The 14,707-nt window shown below is 39.0% G+C and overlaps 1 protein-coding gene across 1 annotated transcript in view; it reads left to right on the top strand.

Annotated features, from left to right (window-relative positions):
• Inpp4b (inositol polyphosphate-4-phosphatase type II B) overlaps positions 1–14,707 on the top strand; it is a 784,856-nt gene that overhangs the window by 511,843 nt on the left and 258,306 nt on the right. Inside the window, exon 10 of the mRNA XM_047566293.1 lies at positions 8,457–8,507. Coding sequence (XP_047422249.1) covers positions 8,457–8,507 — 51 coding nt within the window. The remainder of the gene's footprint in view (positions 1–8,456; positions 8,508–14,707) is intronic.

The raw sequence follows: 14,707 nt of genomic DNA, 5'->3' as shown, positions 1-14,707 counted from the left end.
TTAATTTTCTTGCAGTTCTGGAGCTGGGCAGTTCAAGGTCAAGGTGTTCTAAGTGCTCCCTCCTTGTCTTGCAGACGGCCATCCTCTTGCTGCCTCTTCCCTTGGTCTTTCCTCTGTCCGTGAGCTCTCCTGGTGTTTCTTGTTATTGTAAGAAAATCAGTCCTATTTGATTAGGGTTCTACTTTAAAAACCTCATTTAACTTAATCACCTCACTTAGAACTTTTCTCCAAATTGTCAGATTTTGAGGTACTAGGGCTTCAACCTATAAATTTGGGGGAAACAATTCAGCCCAGGATACTGAGTCTTAATAAAATTCCAACCCAACTCCGCCACAGCTCAATCTCTGACTTGATTAAAGAGTACAACCCTCCCACCCTGCCCGGCAGATATTTGCTCATAAAGGAAGATTTCACCTCTATGGTAGTAGACATCATCGGGAACTTTTATAGTCGTCAGTCATTAAAAAATACAAAACAAAACAAACAAAAAAAAAACATGCTAAATGCCTTCATAACCAACTGCATTCCTTGTTTCAGGCATGTTTGTATACTAATGATCATCTCCCATTCTCATCTATAACCCATTTCATTCATGCACATTCTTCTCAACCCGAGCTTTTCAAACTTTTGTGTGAGAATGACTTGGGAACCTTTTAAACTGAGGACTCTGATTTGGCCTGGCTGAGGTAAGCCTGAGGTTCTGCATCTCCAACAGGCTTCTACAGAGTGGTCTTCAGACAACCCTCCCAACAACTGCAGACCAGCAGGTGATGGATGAGAATGCACACTCAGTTTTAAGAAATGTTGCCTAAAATCATCTGAAACCCCTTCCAGCTCTGAGATCCTGTGAACGACTTTGTCTTTTAAAAATAGAGCATAATTTATGGCTTAATCACTGCACAACACATTTTTTGAGATTTTTTTTCATAGGATTTGGAGCTAGTTTTACAGCATTTACACGCACACAAAATCTCACACATTTACAGCAGTGATTCTTTACATGAACTTTGGCTGTACATTGGAATAAAGTAAAGAGCAAGCCTTATAAAATACTAAAGGCTAGAGCTTACCATCATGTATTTTGAATGAAATATAATAGGCTATGCCTTGTGAATAGACATTAAAAATAACCACACACACACAAAAAAACATTCTAGCTGATTCTTATGTATTGCTGAGTTAATGTGATGGCATAGACCTTGAATTGAAGGTCCATGTGTTGAAGGCCTAGTTCCATGCCAGTAGTGCTATTGGGAGCTGGTGGAACCTTTAGAAGGTGGGACCTAGTGGAAGGAAATGAGGTCAATGATTGTATGCCCTGGAAGGGAATGTTGGGGAACACTGGGACCCCAGCCCCTTCCTCTCTGCTTCACAGCCACCATGAAGTGAGCAAGCTTTCGCTGCCATGTGCTCCTGTCATGATGTACCTTGCTGCTACAGGGCCAAAGCAAGAGGACCAAGAACCGTGCACTGAAGCCTCTGAGCCAAAATCCTTCAAAACTGATTGTCCTCGGGTATTTTGTCACAGTCAACAAAAAAATCCAACACAGTAACAACTCTTTTAGAGTAGCACTTCTAAAATTATTTTCACTTAAATCATGGGAGACCTGCTTTGATCCACCCACCTCATTGACTAGCCGCGTTTTTGGCAAATGTCAGTACATACAAATAATAGCCGACCTGTAAAAGAACCAGGATCTACTCATTGTTGATATTTGAGTGAATCTTTCTCAGGAATTTCTTTTAGTAATTTAGAGCTAGGTTGTCGCTGCTCCATATAGACTGGCAAGGTGATTTGCATTTCTCCACAGTCCTCTCCAGTGCCTGTTGTGTCTTATACCCAGCCTGCCTCTTCCATTAAGAGCCTAGAGCCCTTGGGAATGTTAGTTTGCACACTACATCTAAAATACTGATTTGTGAGATAGAAGCTAGACATAAAATGTTCAAGAAGAAATTTTAAATGTACCTCCCAGGGATATTGCAGATAAAATTTTTATATCACATAGGACTTAGGTTATGGCTCAGTGGTAGAATGCTTGCCTAGCATGTGTGAGGCACTGGGTTCAGTTCTCAGAACCACATATAAATAATAAAATAAAGGTCTAACAACATTTCAAAAAATTTTAAACAATTTTTATATCACATAGGTGCTTTTTCTAGGTTCACTCTAAGATGCCTTCTATCTCTAACATTCTGCGTATAAATCATGTAGGTGTGCTTATATGTCATTCTTTCCATCCAGGATAAAAATTAAACAATTTCCAAATCATTTTCTAAGACTCACTGATAACTTGTAGAACATTGAAGATTCTTAGCAATTATTACTAGAAGTTTCAACTCTCACCACGTTGTCATTATTGTCTGAGGACAACAAACAAAACAAAACAAAGCAAACAAAACAATAAAAACAACAAGAAAAACTTTCGTCTCCTTAATTCTTTAATTTCTGAGGTTGCCAATGTTTATAATGGTGTCTGAGTCATAAGAAGTGCTTAATATATATTTGTGAGCTTAAAATAGTAAGTTAAGATTGAATATGAGCTCTTTTGCTTTATTTCCTCTTGACCATAAACTGAATTGGAAATTCCATTTAAAACAAATGAGAGGCCTAAATTATGCTGACTGCTGAAACAAATGTAAACATCCAGATTTCAGTGTCTTAGCAAAATGTGTTTATTTCTCAATCACTGTGGTAGTGAGAATCTTAAAATGGTCCCTGAGACTGCCACACCATGGCGCACCTGGCAGTGTGATCCCCACGACTATGGTATTAATGGCATTTACTCCCATGATTAGGTCTTGTTATAAGGCCCAGTTGACTTACAAAAGAGAGATCATCTCTCCTGGAACTTGAGAGTAGAATGGTGGTTACGAGAGACTGGGGAGGAAAGTGGAAGGAAAGATGGTGAAAGGTTGGTCAATGGTAATAAGTTACAGTCAGAGAGAAGCAAGCAGTGCTAGTGTGCTATAGCACAGTGGGGTGATGGTAGTTAACAATTATGTACTATATCAATAAACTAGAAGGAAAGCATGTGGAATGTTTTCAGTGTAAAGAAATGATAAATGTTTGAGAAGATGGATATGTTAAACCTGATTTTAAACATTGTGGACGACTAGGGATTCAGCTGAGAGGTAGGGCACTTTCTCAGCATGCATGAGGCCCCGGGGTCAATTCCCAGCACCACCAATAAATACATAAATAAATAAAAAAACATGCAACGTCTAGGTGTTTCTCACATGGTACCCCACTTGTACAATTTTATGTTTTTATGTTTGTGTTAAAAAATAAATTAAAAAGAAAAAGAAAGAGAGATCCTGAGGCAAGGTTGAATGACTCAGGTAAGCCTTTTAAGGGAAAGGATTCTTCCTGCAGACTGAGATCTGAAGTGCAAGGGTTTGATGCAAGGGAAATTCTCTCTTGCTGGATTTAAAGGTGGAGGAGGCCACACCCCAGCATCCCTGCCTTGTGGCCCCTAGCAGTTCAAAGTGGCCCAGCAGGCAGCCATCAAGAAAAAGAGAACCTTCTAGAATTGCAAGAAACTGGAGTCTAGTAACAGCCAGAGGGAACCTGGAAGCAAGTCTTTCCCTAGCAAATTCCCCAATCAGGACACAGCCATCTGGCATCTTGATTTTGGCCTTGTGGGTCTTTCATGGAGAGCCAGCCATACCATGCCTGCTTCTGATCCACAAAACTGAGCAAATAAATGGATATTGTTTTAAGCAGCGGGCTGCTATCCACCAGTAGAAAACCAGTACAGTAGTTTAATTGTCTAATATTGCTAGTGGTCATTGCCAGATGACTTTCTTTCATGTGGTCATTTGGAGACCCAGTTACAGCTCTGTCAATGCCCAAGGATTGGACCCCTCTACTTCTCACCATTAGGAGGAGAAAGAGGCAGTGGAGAGAGCATACTATATCCACTTCTGGAAATTCCTGGGTGTAGCAAATATCACTTATATATATACTTTATTGGTATGAATGAGTTATGGGACTGTGCCAGGGCAAAAGGGATTCTGAAATACATAATCCCAACTAAACAGCTTCCTTCCAGAAAAATTCATACTGGGGAAGGAAGCTAAATATTTCAGTCAGGTTTCCATGTGTTCAAATATGAATGTAGATCTGTGTCTTATCCAGGTGAATGTGATGATAATTGTATATTTGAATTTGAGATACATCGATAATTGAAATTTATATGGGGGGGAGACGAATGTGTTTTGATGTTGCATTCATTTTCAGAGATATGCTCAGATGTGACAATACTCTGGGCAGAGGACCTGGGTGCTCTCCCTACCCAGGAGTGTCCCTCTGGAATAAGCCACCCTTCCCTCTGCCTTCCTGCTGAGTCTTTCTAGGGTAGGCTGTTTCATACTCACCCCCATGAGGTCATGAAGCTGCATATGGTCCAGGCACTGCCACCCTGGTGTGCTGATTCATGGCCATGTGACCCCCTCCTCTGGATTTGGATCCCCAAGAAAGCTCTAGCATTTCCTGCAGCCACATTCTTGCCTACTTACCCATGAAATCCATGGCGGTGTTCACCTTAGCCCAGTAGAGCTGCGTTTCTAGCAAGATTGACTAGTTTAAGGAATGTTTAAGTGTTGTCCACCTGCCGGAGTGGTAGCCCAAGCTTGCTTGGGAGCAGTTAAGGTCAGTGAAATAGACTCCAAGCAGTTGATGGGAGACTGCATGTAACTCACATGTACTATCTGGCTTTGTCTTGTTTTGTTTTCAGGGTGAATTTGGTTAGTAGAATTTGGAACATCTGAGGCTTATAGAGAAGCAAATTCGTTTGTTTCTTATGAACTTAAGGCACAGTCAAGATGGAATGCATAACAAGATCTCCTACAGGGTCATTCCTATTAACTGCTCTGCCTTGCTGAAGCAGAGCAGTGAACAGCAGTGTGATATCAACTTCAAGACCAAAGGACGCTGCAAGAGCTTTTGGTTGTCAGTCAGGCAGACATTCTTCTGTTCCAAGAAAAGACAGGAGGGATATGGTGCAGACAGACAGGGAGCTTCTGATGAGACCAAAAAAGGGAAAATGAATTCCTGAGGAAGGCCAGTAATTCTCAGGAGGCATGACACTGTCAGTGAACCAGAATATTCCAAATATTATTATTCTCTGCCATGAGAACCACCGCTTCACCCCTTCCTGGTCAAGAGGCCCCATCTAACTTTCTTCAGAGTTTAGTGTTTTTTGGTGACATGTTCCCCCCTGCTCCCTACTGCCCATCTCTCCCCTCTGCCTTCCCTTCCTCCTTTCTTTTCTCTCTTCCCTCCTCCTCACTCCGTCTCCTCCTCTGTCACTTCCTGCTGCTTTCTCTCTCTGAGTCTGGTACTGTTCTGAGGACTGAAAAAGATGTAAGAGAACAAGGTTATAGGGTCTGTTATTAATTCCCCATTGAAGAACTGACCCAAAGACAGGAAGGCAGCTGGCCTACAGAGGGTACATAACTCTCCCAAGGAGACTGGTATGATTCAAGGGAAGCTGCTCATATCATTCTTTTATCCAGCACCTTCCCTAATTTCCTGTTGCATCAAATAAATAAATGGAATGAAGCCCCAATTCTATAACACAATAGGGTACCCTCTACAGCACATGACCCCCACCTGTTCCCCTGAGCATGTTTAGCTTGTGACCCCCACCTGTTCCCCTGAGCATGTTTAGCTTGTCACTTCCTCACAAGTCCCTATTGCGTCACCAGAGTAGGCACACTTTCCTGAACACCATTGGACTTTGGCAACTCCATGGTTCATGCCTGCTAAGTGGCTTCTTGCTTTATTGTATCCTTCCTTGACTAAAACTCCTGCTTACCTTCAAAACTCAGACCACCTCTCCTGTGGAGCTTTTATATCACTGACAGGCTGAATTACTCTTCTCTTCAAATGCCCAGAGCAAATGCCCTTATTTCCATTAGAGTACTCACTACCTTGTACTGGATTGGTTTACTTTTATCCCATCCTCTAGACTCTCAAGGCCCAAAGACCCTGGGAAACCCAGTGATTGCTACCTGGTTTGCATTCACTGAAGCAAGGGGTAGATTTTACGTTAAAAAAAAAAAAAAAAAAAATCAGTGATATGTAACCTATGTACCAAAATATAAGTAGTACTAACTTAAACATAAAAGTTTTAGAGCTGTACATATTTTACTGGTTTAAATAAATGTTTATATGAAAATCTGACTTTAAAAAATTTGGAATTGGTTTCCAAAATTTTATCTTTCAATTCTATCTCAGGAGCTTGATAGTGATTTAAATGTTCTTCCTTATAGGAAAAGTGAAAAACTTGTACTCATGCTTCTGCTATGTAAATCGAAAAAGTAGTTCATTTTCTCTTTTTCCCCTTCACACATAAAAACATACTCAGAACATGCCAAACTTGTCCATGAATTAGAATTTGTTTTTATGTGTATGAATCTTCTTTTTTTTCCCCTATGATCTAATCATATTTATAAGGAATGATAAAATTCATATAAGCATTTAATGGTCCCTGTTGGCATTGTCAATATTATTCTATCTTTGTCTATCATTAATCACAGCTTAGTACACACATATTAACACACATACATAATCCAGATACTTCATATTATTTGATATATGTTGAACCTGGATTTTTGATATATGTTGAACCTGGATTTTTAAATTTTATTAGTAAATTCAAGCATACCACTATGGAAAGTGATTTAAAAAATAATGTACATATGCATGTGTGTGTTATGTTATATATGTGCATTTATTTACTACATATATAGTTCATTTTACCATATTAGAGTTATATATGTATATGTATTATATGTACATATATGCATATATATGTATATGTGTGTGTATATGTATATATATGTATTATATATATATATCTACATGGGCATGCACACCGTATGTAGAGTTGCTGTATTCACATGCACTTTGTAGTCCATACAACCCACTACTCATATAGTTCTCTTCTGCTCCCAGGCCAGCCGATGACTTTCAGATAATGAGACTGAACAGTACACCTGGGTAAAGAATGTGACGGCAGCTACTCAGCTAACTGCAAATGCTCCTGGCAAGCCATTGCTCTATCACACAATTCTAAGTCAAGTGCATTCTATAAATTGTGTTGTTTACTCTGTTGGGATCTCTCCTGTCACTTATTTGGTGCTCTCGTGAACAGTTTGGAACCATAATGACTGACAAATCGTGCAAGCAATAGTGCTTGATCTGTCATAAAGAAACTAAAGCCAAGTGTTCAACTGGAAATGGAGAGGCACATTTTGCCATGGCTTGCACCATTTTTTTTAAGGAAATGGAAACTGTGTTAAAGATCAGCAGGCCTTTAGTATATGAGTCAAGACTTTTGACATTGTTAGAGGTATTAAAAGCATTCCTGCATCCTGCATCCTGACCTGGTATGGTCCATTGTGTCAGAACTTAAGGGATTTGAGGGGAAGTATGATTTGAAGTGCTGTACCTCCAAAGGGATTTCATTAAAGTGACCCCTAAAATACTGATCCATGGAATCCTTCTGTCTGCTGCTCCCCATCCCTCTCTGCAGATCCCTGCTCCCCAATGCTACAGACTGAGCTCATATATTGCTCTGTGGTCATTCAATTGGTTTATCTCATCTTTATTTCAAATGAAGTCATCCTAGATATACATTTTATGTTTTTTTCTTTCTTTGACTATCTTTTTCTGAAGTAAGAAGATAAAGATGATCATGACTTTTTTATTTCCATTTGAAACATTTTTTTTCTTAAGAGAACCCTAGACTCAATAGCTGCACACTATATTCAGAAAATCTGGGGGAAGGGAGGAGCAGCAATATTTTGCAAAGGTCTCCAGGTGATTCCAGTGTACAGCCAAGACTGAGAATTGCCACTCAGTAGAAGATATATGTCCTCTCATTATTCAAGGGGTTGACATTTCACATGGAATGCTGATATCAAAACTTCCCCCAGATGACTGGTTACTTGATCCTATTCCCCCTTCCCCAAGTGAGAATTATTTTCAAATGAGTTCCGACAGCAGTGTCTGATTATTTGACCCAGAATTCTCATGTGGAAGGGGTATCCTATAAGGAGCATGGGTTTTGGAACACGTTCAAAGAACATTTGTGGAGCATGCGTGGAATTACTTTCTCTACACCAACTCTCTTTCCTTTGACTGATGAACGAAGCTTGCTTTTAGAAGAGATTAAAGGCGATTCTCCTAAATCCTGGATCTAACTATATTTGACAAGGAGGCAATGGGGCAAGGATCTGTCCACTTAGGAAAATCAGGAAGTTTAAAAACTATAAAAGGACAGCTGTATTGCACTGCTTTGGGAATTGAGCACAGGCACCTTCGGTAATGATTAACCAGAGTCTGAATTAACACCAGAAGAAGGAAATTGAAATCCAGCACCTGTATGAAGCTTCTGCACTAGTTTCTACTCCAAAGTCATGTAGAAAATATTTGTTTTTCTCCATAGGTTCGAACCAGTGTCCTACCTGATCAGAAAGATTCCCCACCAGAAGTTGGGGTAAGTGTTTCTTATATTTCCAAAAGGTGCACACATGGTTTGTTAGTTAATCATTTGAATTTTCTCTGGCCTCCTGCCTGGTAGCTGAGGAGTGAAATTGAGTTGAATTAGCAGGGTGTGACCATTCAAAGAGGCACTGTAACATATTTTTTGAATGGCATGGAAATCATTCTTTCTTTCCTGAAAATCATCCTCAAATAAATATATGTAGTTCAGCTGACTAGAGGTCAGCACAGAGATCGCTCTGCAGGTAGCTGAAATGAAATTCGTAGCCAATATTCCTGGACCATCGGGAGACTAAGGGAATTACAGTTGTGAGGTACACCTCCATAGGAAGAGGACAGCTTTGGGACTTTGTTGTTTTCGCTTCCTGCCACTTAAACATGTAAGGCAGGTCAAAAGAGGGATGACCTTTGATGTTCAGTCCAGTGTTGGCAAACTCTGCTGAGATTTTCCTGCTGCTTCTGGACCAATGTATCTCCAGGCTTCAGATTTAGGAAAAGCAAGAGGATAGCAGATGCTTTCGGCTTAGACAAGGCTAAAGTTGGAGATGACAGCTCCTGACAAGATACAACTCAGCAGGCTGATTCCCTGCAACCTGTGCATTCAGAGAGGAGAAAAAAGTCCAGAAGAAAGTTGAGTCTCGGAGGCCCTGGGGCTGAGCCAGCTGAAAGGCCTATTTAAATCCTACAAGCACTTGACAACTTTCTCCCAGTGAATGTGTAGAGCACTGTATTAGATTCATTTTTCGTCACTGACAACAGTCACTTCCAGACCTGCCAAGGGAGTACTCCAAATATATGCACCAACATGCAAGTTGAATTGGCTGAGCAGAATGTCGGTTATCTGAGCATCTGCTAGTAAGGAGGGAGTAGGAAGAAGTCACTGGAGACTGGCCTAACAAAAGCTTCCAGTTTCTTTCTGAGGATAGGATGAGCAACTTTCCTTGGCCTCAAGTGAGTCTCCATAATTTGTTTCCCACTTCAACTGCTCAGACCGATCTCCCCACAACTCTCTGTGCTCACACTATATAGGCCTTCCTTTAGTTTCCCCAGATGCCCCAGAAGGTTTTCTGAGCCTCAGCTCCTCACAGCCACAGTTGCATGACCCTCTTTCTCCCTGTGATGCTGCAATTCCAGGAGAAAGATTTAAACCAGTTCATTCTCCTTGAACCTGAATAAATGAATGAACCTCTTGATAAAGAGTGTACTGTATTTCTTAAGCAACATTTACTGGGTGCATCCAAGCCTTTCGTGATGATCTAATCAAATAGGTATCAATTTGTGCTCTTAGGCTTTTGAAAGTATATTCAGAGGAAAGATTCATTTTGTAATAAATGGTTGTACCATAAAATGAATTTTAATGTTTTCTTTGGGTGGTTCATCAACTTCTAAGAGATTTCCTCCCAATTATTTTCCTTTCTGGTATGTTTTTTTCAATGTTAATAGTTCATGTATTCTTTTCCCTTTTTCATGGGGTTGGAAACCATGTAACCAAATTGATTATGGTTGGCAGTGAAGAAAAGAATATTTGGGCTTTGAAAAGAAAAACTTGTCCTTTAAGTTATATGTATAGGATGTCGTGTCTCAGCCTTATATCAACTTTGGCTCTTTAAAGACCTTCTATAACTTACTCCATATATCCTGCATATGGTTTTATGAGAAGAGGTCAAGTGTTATTGAGATATTCCTTTAAGCTTTAAACTAACTGTGTTCAAAAGAAATATAAGTGTGTACCACAAAAATGCATGCCACATATGTAATTTAAAGTTTTCTAGTACCCTTGTTTTAAAATGAAGCAAAAAGAAACTTGTTCTTTTTAATTTACTGTATGCAAAATATCATCATTTTGTAATGTAATCAATACAAAAAATTAACATTGTGTTTCATGTTCCCTTTTTGATGCTAAGTCTTCTAAATCCAGTGTGTATACTAAGAACATTTTCAACGTGTAGCAGACACTTTTGCAAGCTTAAATTAATGTCTACCCATTGTAGTACAGCTCTGGATAGTAGTTGGAAAAATTTTAAGAGGATCATTCCAATTGTGCTATAAAGGAAATTTATCCTTTGAATAAAGACTTGTGAGATGAACATGGGGAATGGAGATTTGACCACAGTGTGGCAATAAGCTTGGGGTTGTACCTCTTTTAATGCCCTTTGAGTGACCAGGGTGCCATAATAGACCTGAATTACCTAATGAGCAGTTGGGGTCTATGTGACTTGCTCTGAGTTCCTGCAATTGCTGCCAGCATAAACTATTTTTACACTTCCCTTAGAGAGATCCAGAGGTGGTGACAGGCTCCTCCCATACCCTTCACCCCCTGTTTTTCCACCCTGCTTGACATTACTCTCCAGCCAGGTGAATGAGTGAAATCATGCATTGAGCAGTTTAAAGATCATCAGCTTTGGGATCTGTACACCAGATGATAATGCTGAGTGTTTCATGGTCACAAAAGCAGGCAAGAAGGGTCAGAGACATGTACTATGCAGGCAGAGAGCCTGTCAGAAGGGAAGGGAATTGCCACCTCTCCTGGAAATGAGACACAGTGTGATAGAGATGAAAGAAGGCTAGACAGAGAAGCAAGAAGCCTAGGTTCCAACTTCACCTCTCTGCATTTTAATTCAGTTAACTGTCTTCCTTTACTCACTGGTGATGCCTTAAGAAAACTTACTGTCCTTTAAACAGTCTGCATAAACTAATTCTACAGAATCCCAGGTTACATGTTCTTAACAGTGATAATTGCACAAGACCGTGTAGACTTATCTTCATTTTCTCCACCTTTTATCTAGATTTTCTTCTCATTTACATTTCTCCTGAATCTAATTTTTAATTTTACACACACCTCTCTTTTTGTAAGGAAGGCATTTCTCATAGACTTTATTTTTTTCCAATTCCTTTTTAATTCTCTACCTTTTCCGGAGTATTTAAGGTGGACGGAAGATCATTCTGAGACATCTGACTCTGGGTGTGTTATTGCAATCACTGTGCAAGCTGATATTTATGATGTACTTCCTGTTTTCCTGTTAGTGTCCTAAGTGCTTTGCCTGGATTACCTTGATTTTCAAAATAATAACCATGGGAATTATACAGTTATATGTACATTTTTAAAAAGGTAGAAGCTAAGGCCTAGAGTAGTAGAGCAACTTATCCAAGATCAGAGACTTCATAAGGAACATGGTAAGACCTGACGGTGCCCCCCACAGGAGAAGGAGCCTGGAGACTGGGAGAGGTGATTTAATTATCTAAATTTCCAATTCATAATTTAGGACCACGCTCCCACCTTCTAAGTTCCAACTTCAATAAGGCTTTTCACTTTTTGTTTGTCTTTATTCTCTACCCTATAGAAATAGCACCAAAAGAGAGACAGAAAACCTCATAACTTGAATTATATTTGAAATATAGCTAAAATTAAAGAACTCCTCTTAAATTCAGTGATTATGATCACAGTGACAGCAAAGATAAAATAGCTTTTTGCCTCCATGGAAATTAAAATCTTAGCAAGAGAAAAGACTGATTTTTCTCTCATTCATTCTCTCACAGTGAGTCCCATGAATAACTGCATAGTTGTAGGATTTGTTTTCTAATTTAGGAATGGGGAAGATCCTGGTTTTATTTATATCAGTCAAGGTGAAGTAAGCAAATAAAAATCTGCTCAAAAGTAAATGCATAGGCAATTCCATTTTTTTTTTGGTGTTACAGTGTGAAACAAGTATATATTATCTTTAAATCTGGGGATTTCATTAATGCATTTTATCTAATACCAAGTCCCCAAATACAATTATTTTTAGAATAAACAAGATAATATTTGTATCTAAATCATACCTCCTCTGGTTTGAAAAGTTTTTGTAATGTAATTTCATGACCAATGTTAATTTCAACAGGCTGCATTATTTCTGAAGGTTCTGATATTATCCTGAGATCAAGCATGTGACTAACAGTTGTGGTGGAAAAGCTTGACTTTTGCCTATTGCCCTGGTCCACTGGGTGAGCTCACAGCACAGCAAAAGTCACAGCACACATCCCCTCTTTTCCAGACACTGGGCTTGGCTAGGAGATGAACAAGCAAGGCCTTGCTTGTGCAGGAACTTCTGGGCTGATGGACAGGAGAGGCATTCTGTGGCTTGTCACAGGTTTTCCTGCAGCTGTGCCTTATGGTGTGTCTGTAGTTTGTGTCTAAAAATAGCCACTCCACCTGTCTCTAGTTGCTACATTCCAGTCTGGGATGTTTGTGCAGTTCTTGCTGAAAAAACCACAATCATATCATGACATGTGCAGTTTGTTTTATTAATTCTCAACTCATCCTTATCCACGAGATCTCAAAAGGCAAACAAAATAATTTGAAATTTGGGGTTATGAAATTTCTGATGTGTTAATTTTTCCTTGAGTGTGAATAATGAGTGAGAGGTAGTAATTTAAATTTAAAATCCTGATTTTCAGTGAAAGAAAAAGTGAGACAGACATATTTTTAAAATATAAAATGCTGGAATGAAGTTTACTACAGTATTAGAGAGTCTGCATAGTATAAAATTGTTTTGATTTTCCCATCTCAGTGAATTATAGTAGTTTATAAGTAACTGCAGAATGAGTGTTTCTCCCACATCTAATAAAATAACTTACTTGAGAGCTTGAGTCTCTGCCATTTTTTCATTCATTTTTCACAAGCCTACTGGGTGCTTTGCAGGCAAAATGTATCAGAAAGCAAAATAAAGCTCTTTGTGGCTCTTCCAATCTCAATTATTTGTAGAGAGTAAAAATAAGCAATTAAATATATAGTATGCCCAGTGGTGATAACCCAAGGAAGAAAAACAAAATAGAATAAGGAATGGTGAAGAGCAGAGTGCGTATTTGGAGGAGAGGTGGTCCCTTACATGGGAGTGTTCTGGAAGGTGTCTCTAATGACACGACCTGAATGCTTTCTTAGGCTGGATGTTTCCTGAGTTTTCTGTCCTTTGCTGAAATGTCACCAATTTCATTGTTCATCAAAGCCCTATATTTGCCCAATATTTTCCATCCAATAATATAACCTCAGCTTTTCATGGCTTTGTTGAGTTGGTGTCTAAATTAGTGCTTTGAGTTTCAAATTAATGTATTGGGTTTATCATTAATAAATAGAGACATCTCCAACTTCAAAACCCAGTTTGTTTTCGAATGTCTGTTTTAAACCTTTGTGAACCTCCTTTCCCAAGTTGGACTTTTGAAAGAGGTATAAAAGTGTTCACCTGCAGATTTTCTTCCCTAACTCGGCTTAACAATTGCTTCCTGTAGACTGTGACTTTTACATATGGAATAACTTCCTATTTTCTTCTAAAAAATCCACTTAGCCTCAGACTACTTAAATCCAGCCTCTGATTCAGTTGTAGTCTGGCAGCAGACTTAAGATGAGAGAAAGTTCTGGAAGAAGTGGCCTTAACCTCTTAGAGAGTGGCTACATGGTGCTTGGCAGCAATAGCATAGGTAATGGTAGGACTTGGTATTTTCTTGCTTGCTTCTCTATCTTGAGAAAAGAGAGATAGTATTTATGTTATTATTGTCATAATATGACTTTCAAGTCAGAAATAGTCAGGGGATATTAAAAAGAGATGGGAGATTTTTATCCTAAAAAAGAGGGGAAAAATAGGTTTTATTTATTGACATTGAGTCAAAAAGAGTAGAAAGCATTCGTAGGTAAGTCAACAACCCTGTGTGATACATTTAAAAAGCAATTTTAGAAAATGAAATGGAAGAAGCACCATTTATGTGTGTGTGTGTATTGGAATGAAATTGTCCCAAGCCAGTAAAGAAATAACAAAGGAAACAGATACTTTTAAATGTTTCTGTGATGGGGGAGAAATATAGCATTTCTATTTATAACTTGCTCAGAGTCCCACATAAAAATAGCTCCAAGTAACAGATTTGCTCATATCTGGAATACAAAGTTGTTGATCCCAGTGATGTGAGGAAGTCTAATAGGAACTACAGCATTGGTAAATATTGAAAGTTTATGATCTTTTCTTTTACCCTAGATTTTTCTTACAGAGAGAAAATTACAGTTCGTGGAAAAGTCACGGCCGCTGTGTTTCACATCTTGTTATTTTCCAGGCCACTGGTCTCTGTTTTTAACCAAAATGAAGCTTTTCCCCCTTTACTTACACCTCCAAGGAGGATATGCTATGGGTAATGGTATTTCTGTCAGTGAAATTTTTGTTAGGCTAATAGATT

The sequence above is a fragment of the Sciurus carolinensis genome, chromosome 10 (genome assembly GCF_902686445.1).
Source record: "Sciurus carolinensis chromosome 10, mSciCar1.2, whole genome shotgun sequence".
Taxonomy (NCBI): Eukaryota; Metazoa; Chordata; class Mammalia; order Rodentia; family Sciuridae; genus Sciurus; species Sciurus carolinensis.
Note: the sequence above shows the minus strand (reverse complement) of the source record. Positions and strands in the feature narration are given on the sequence as shown.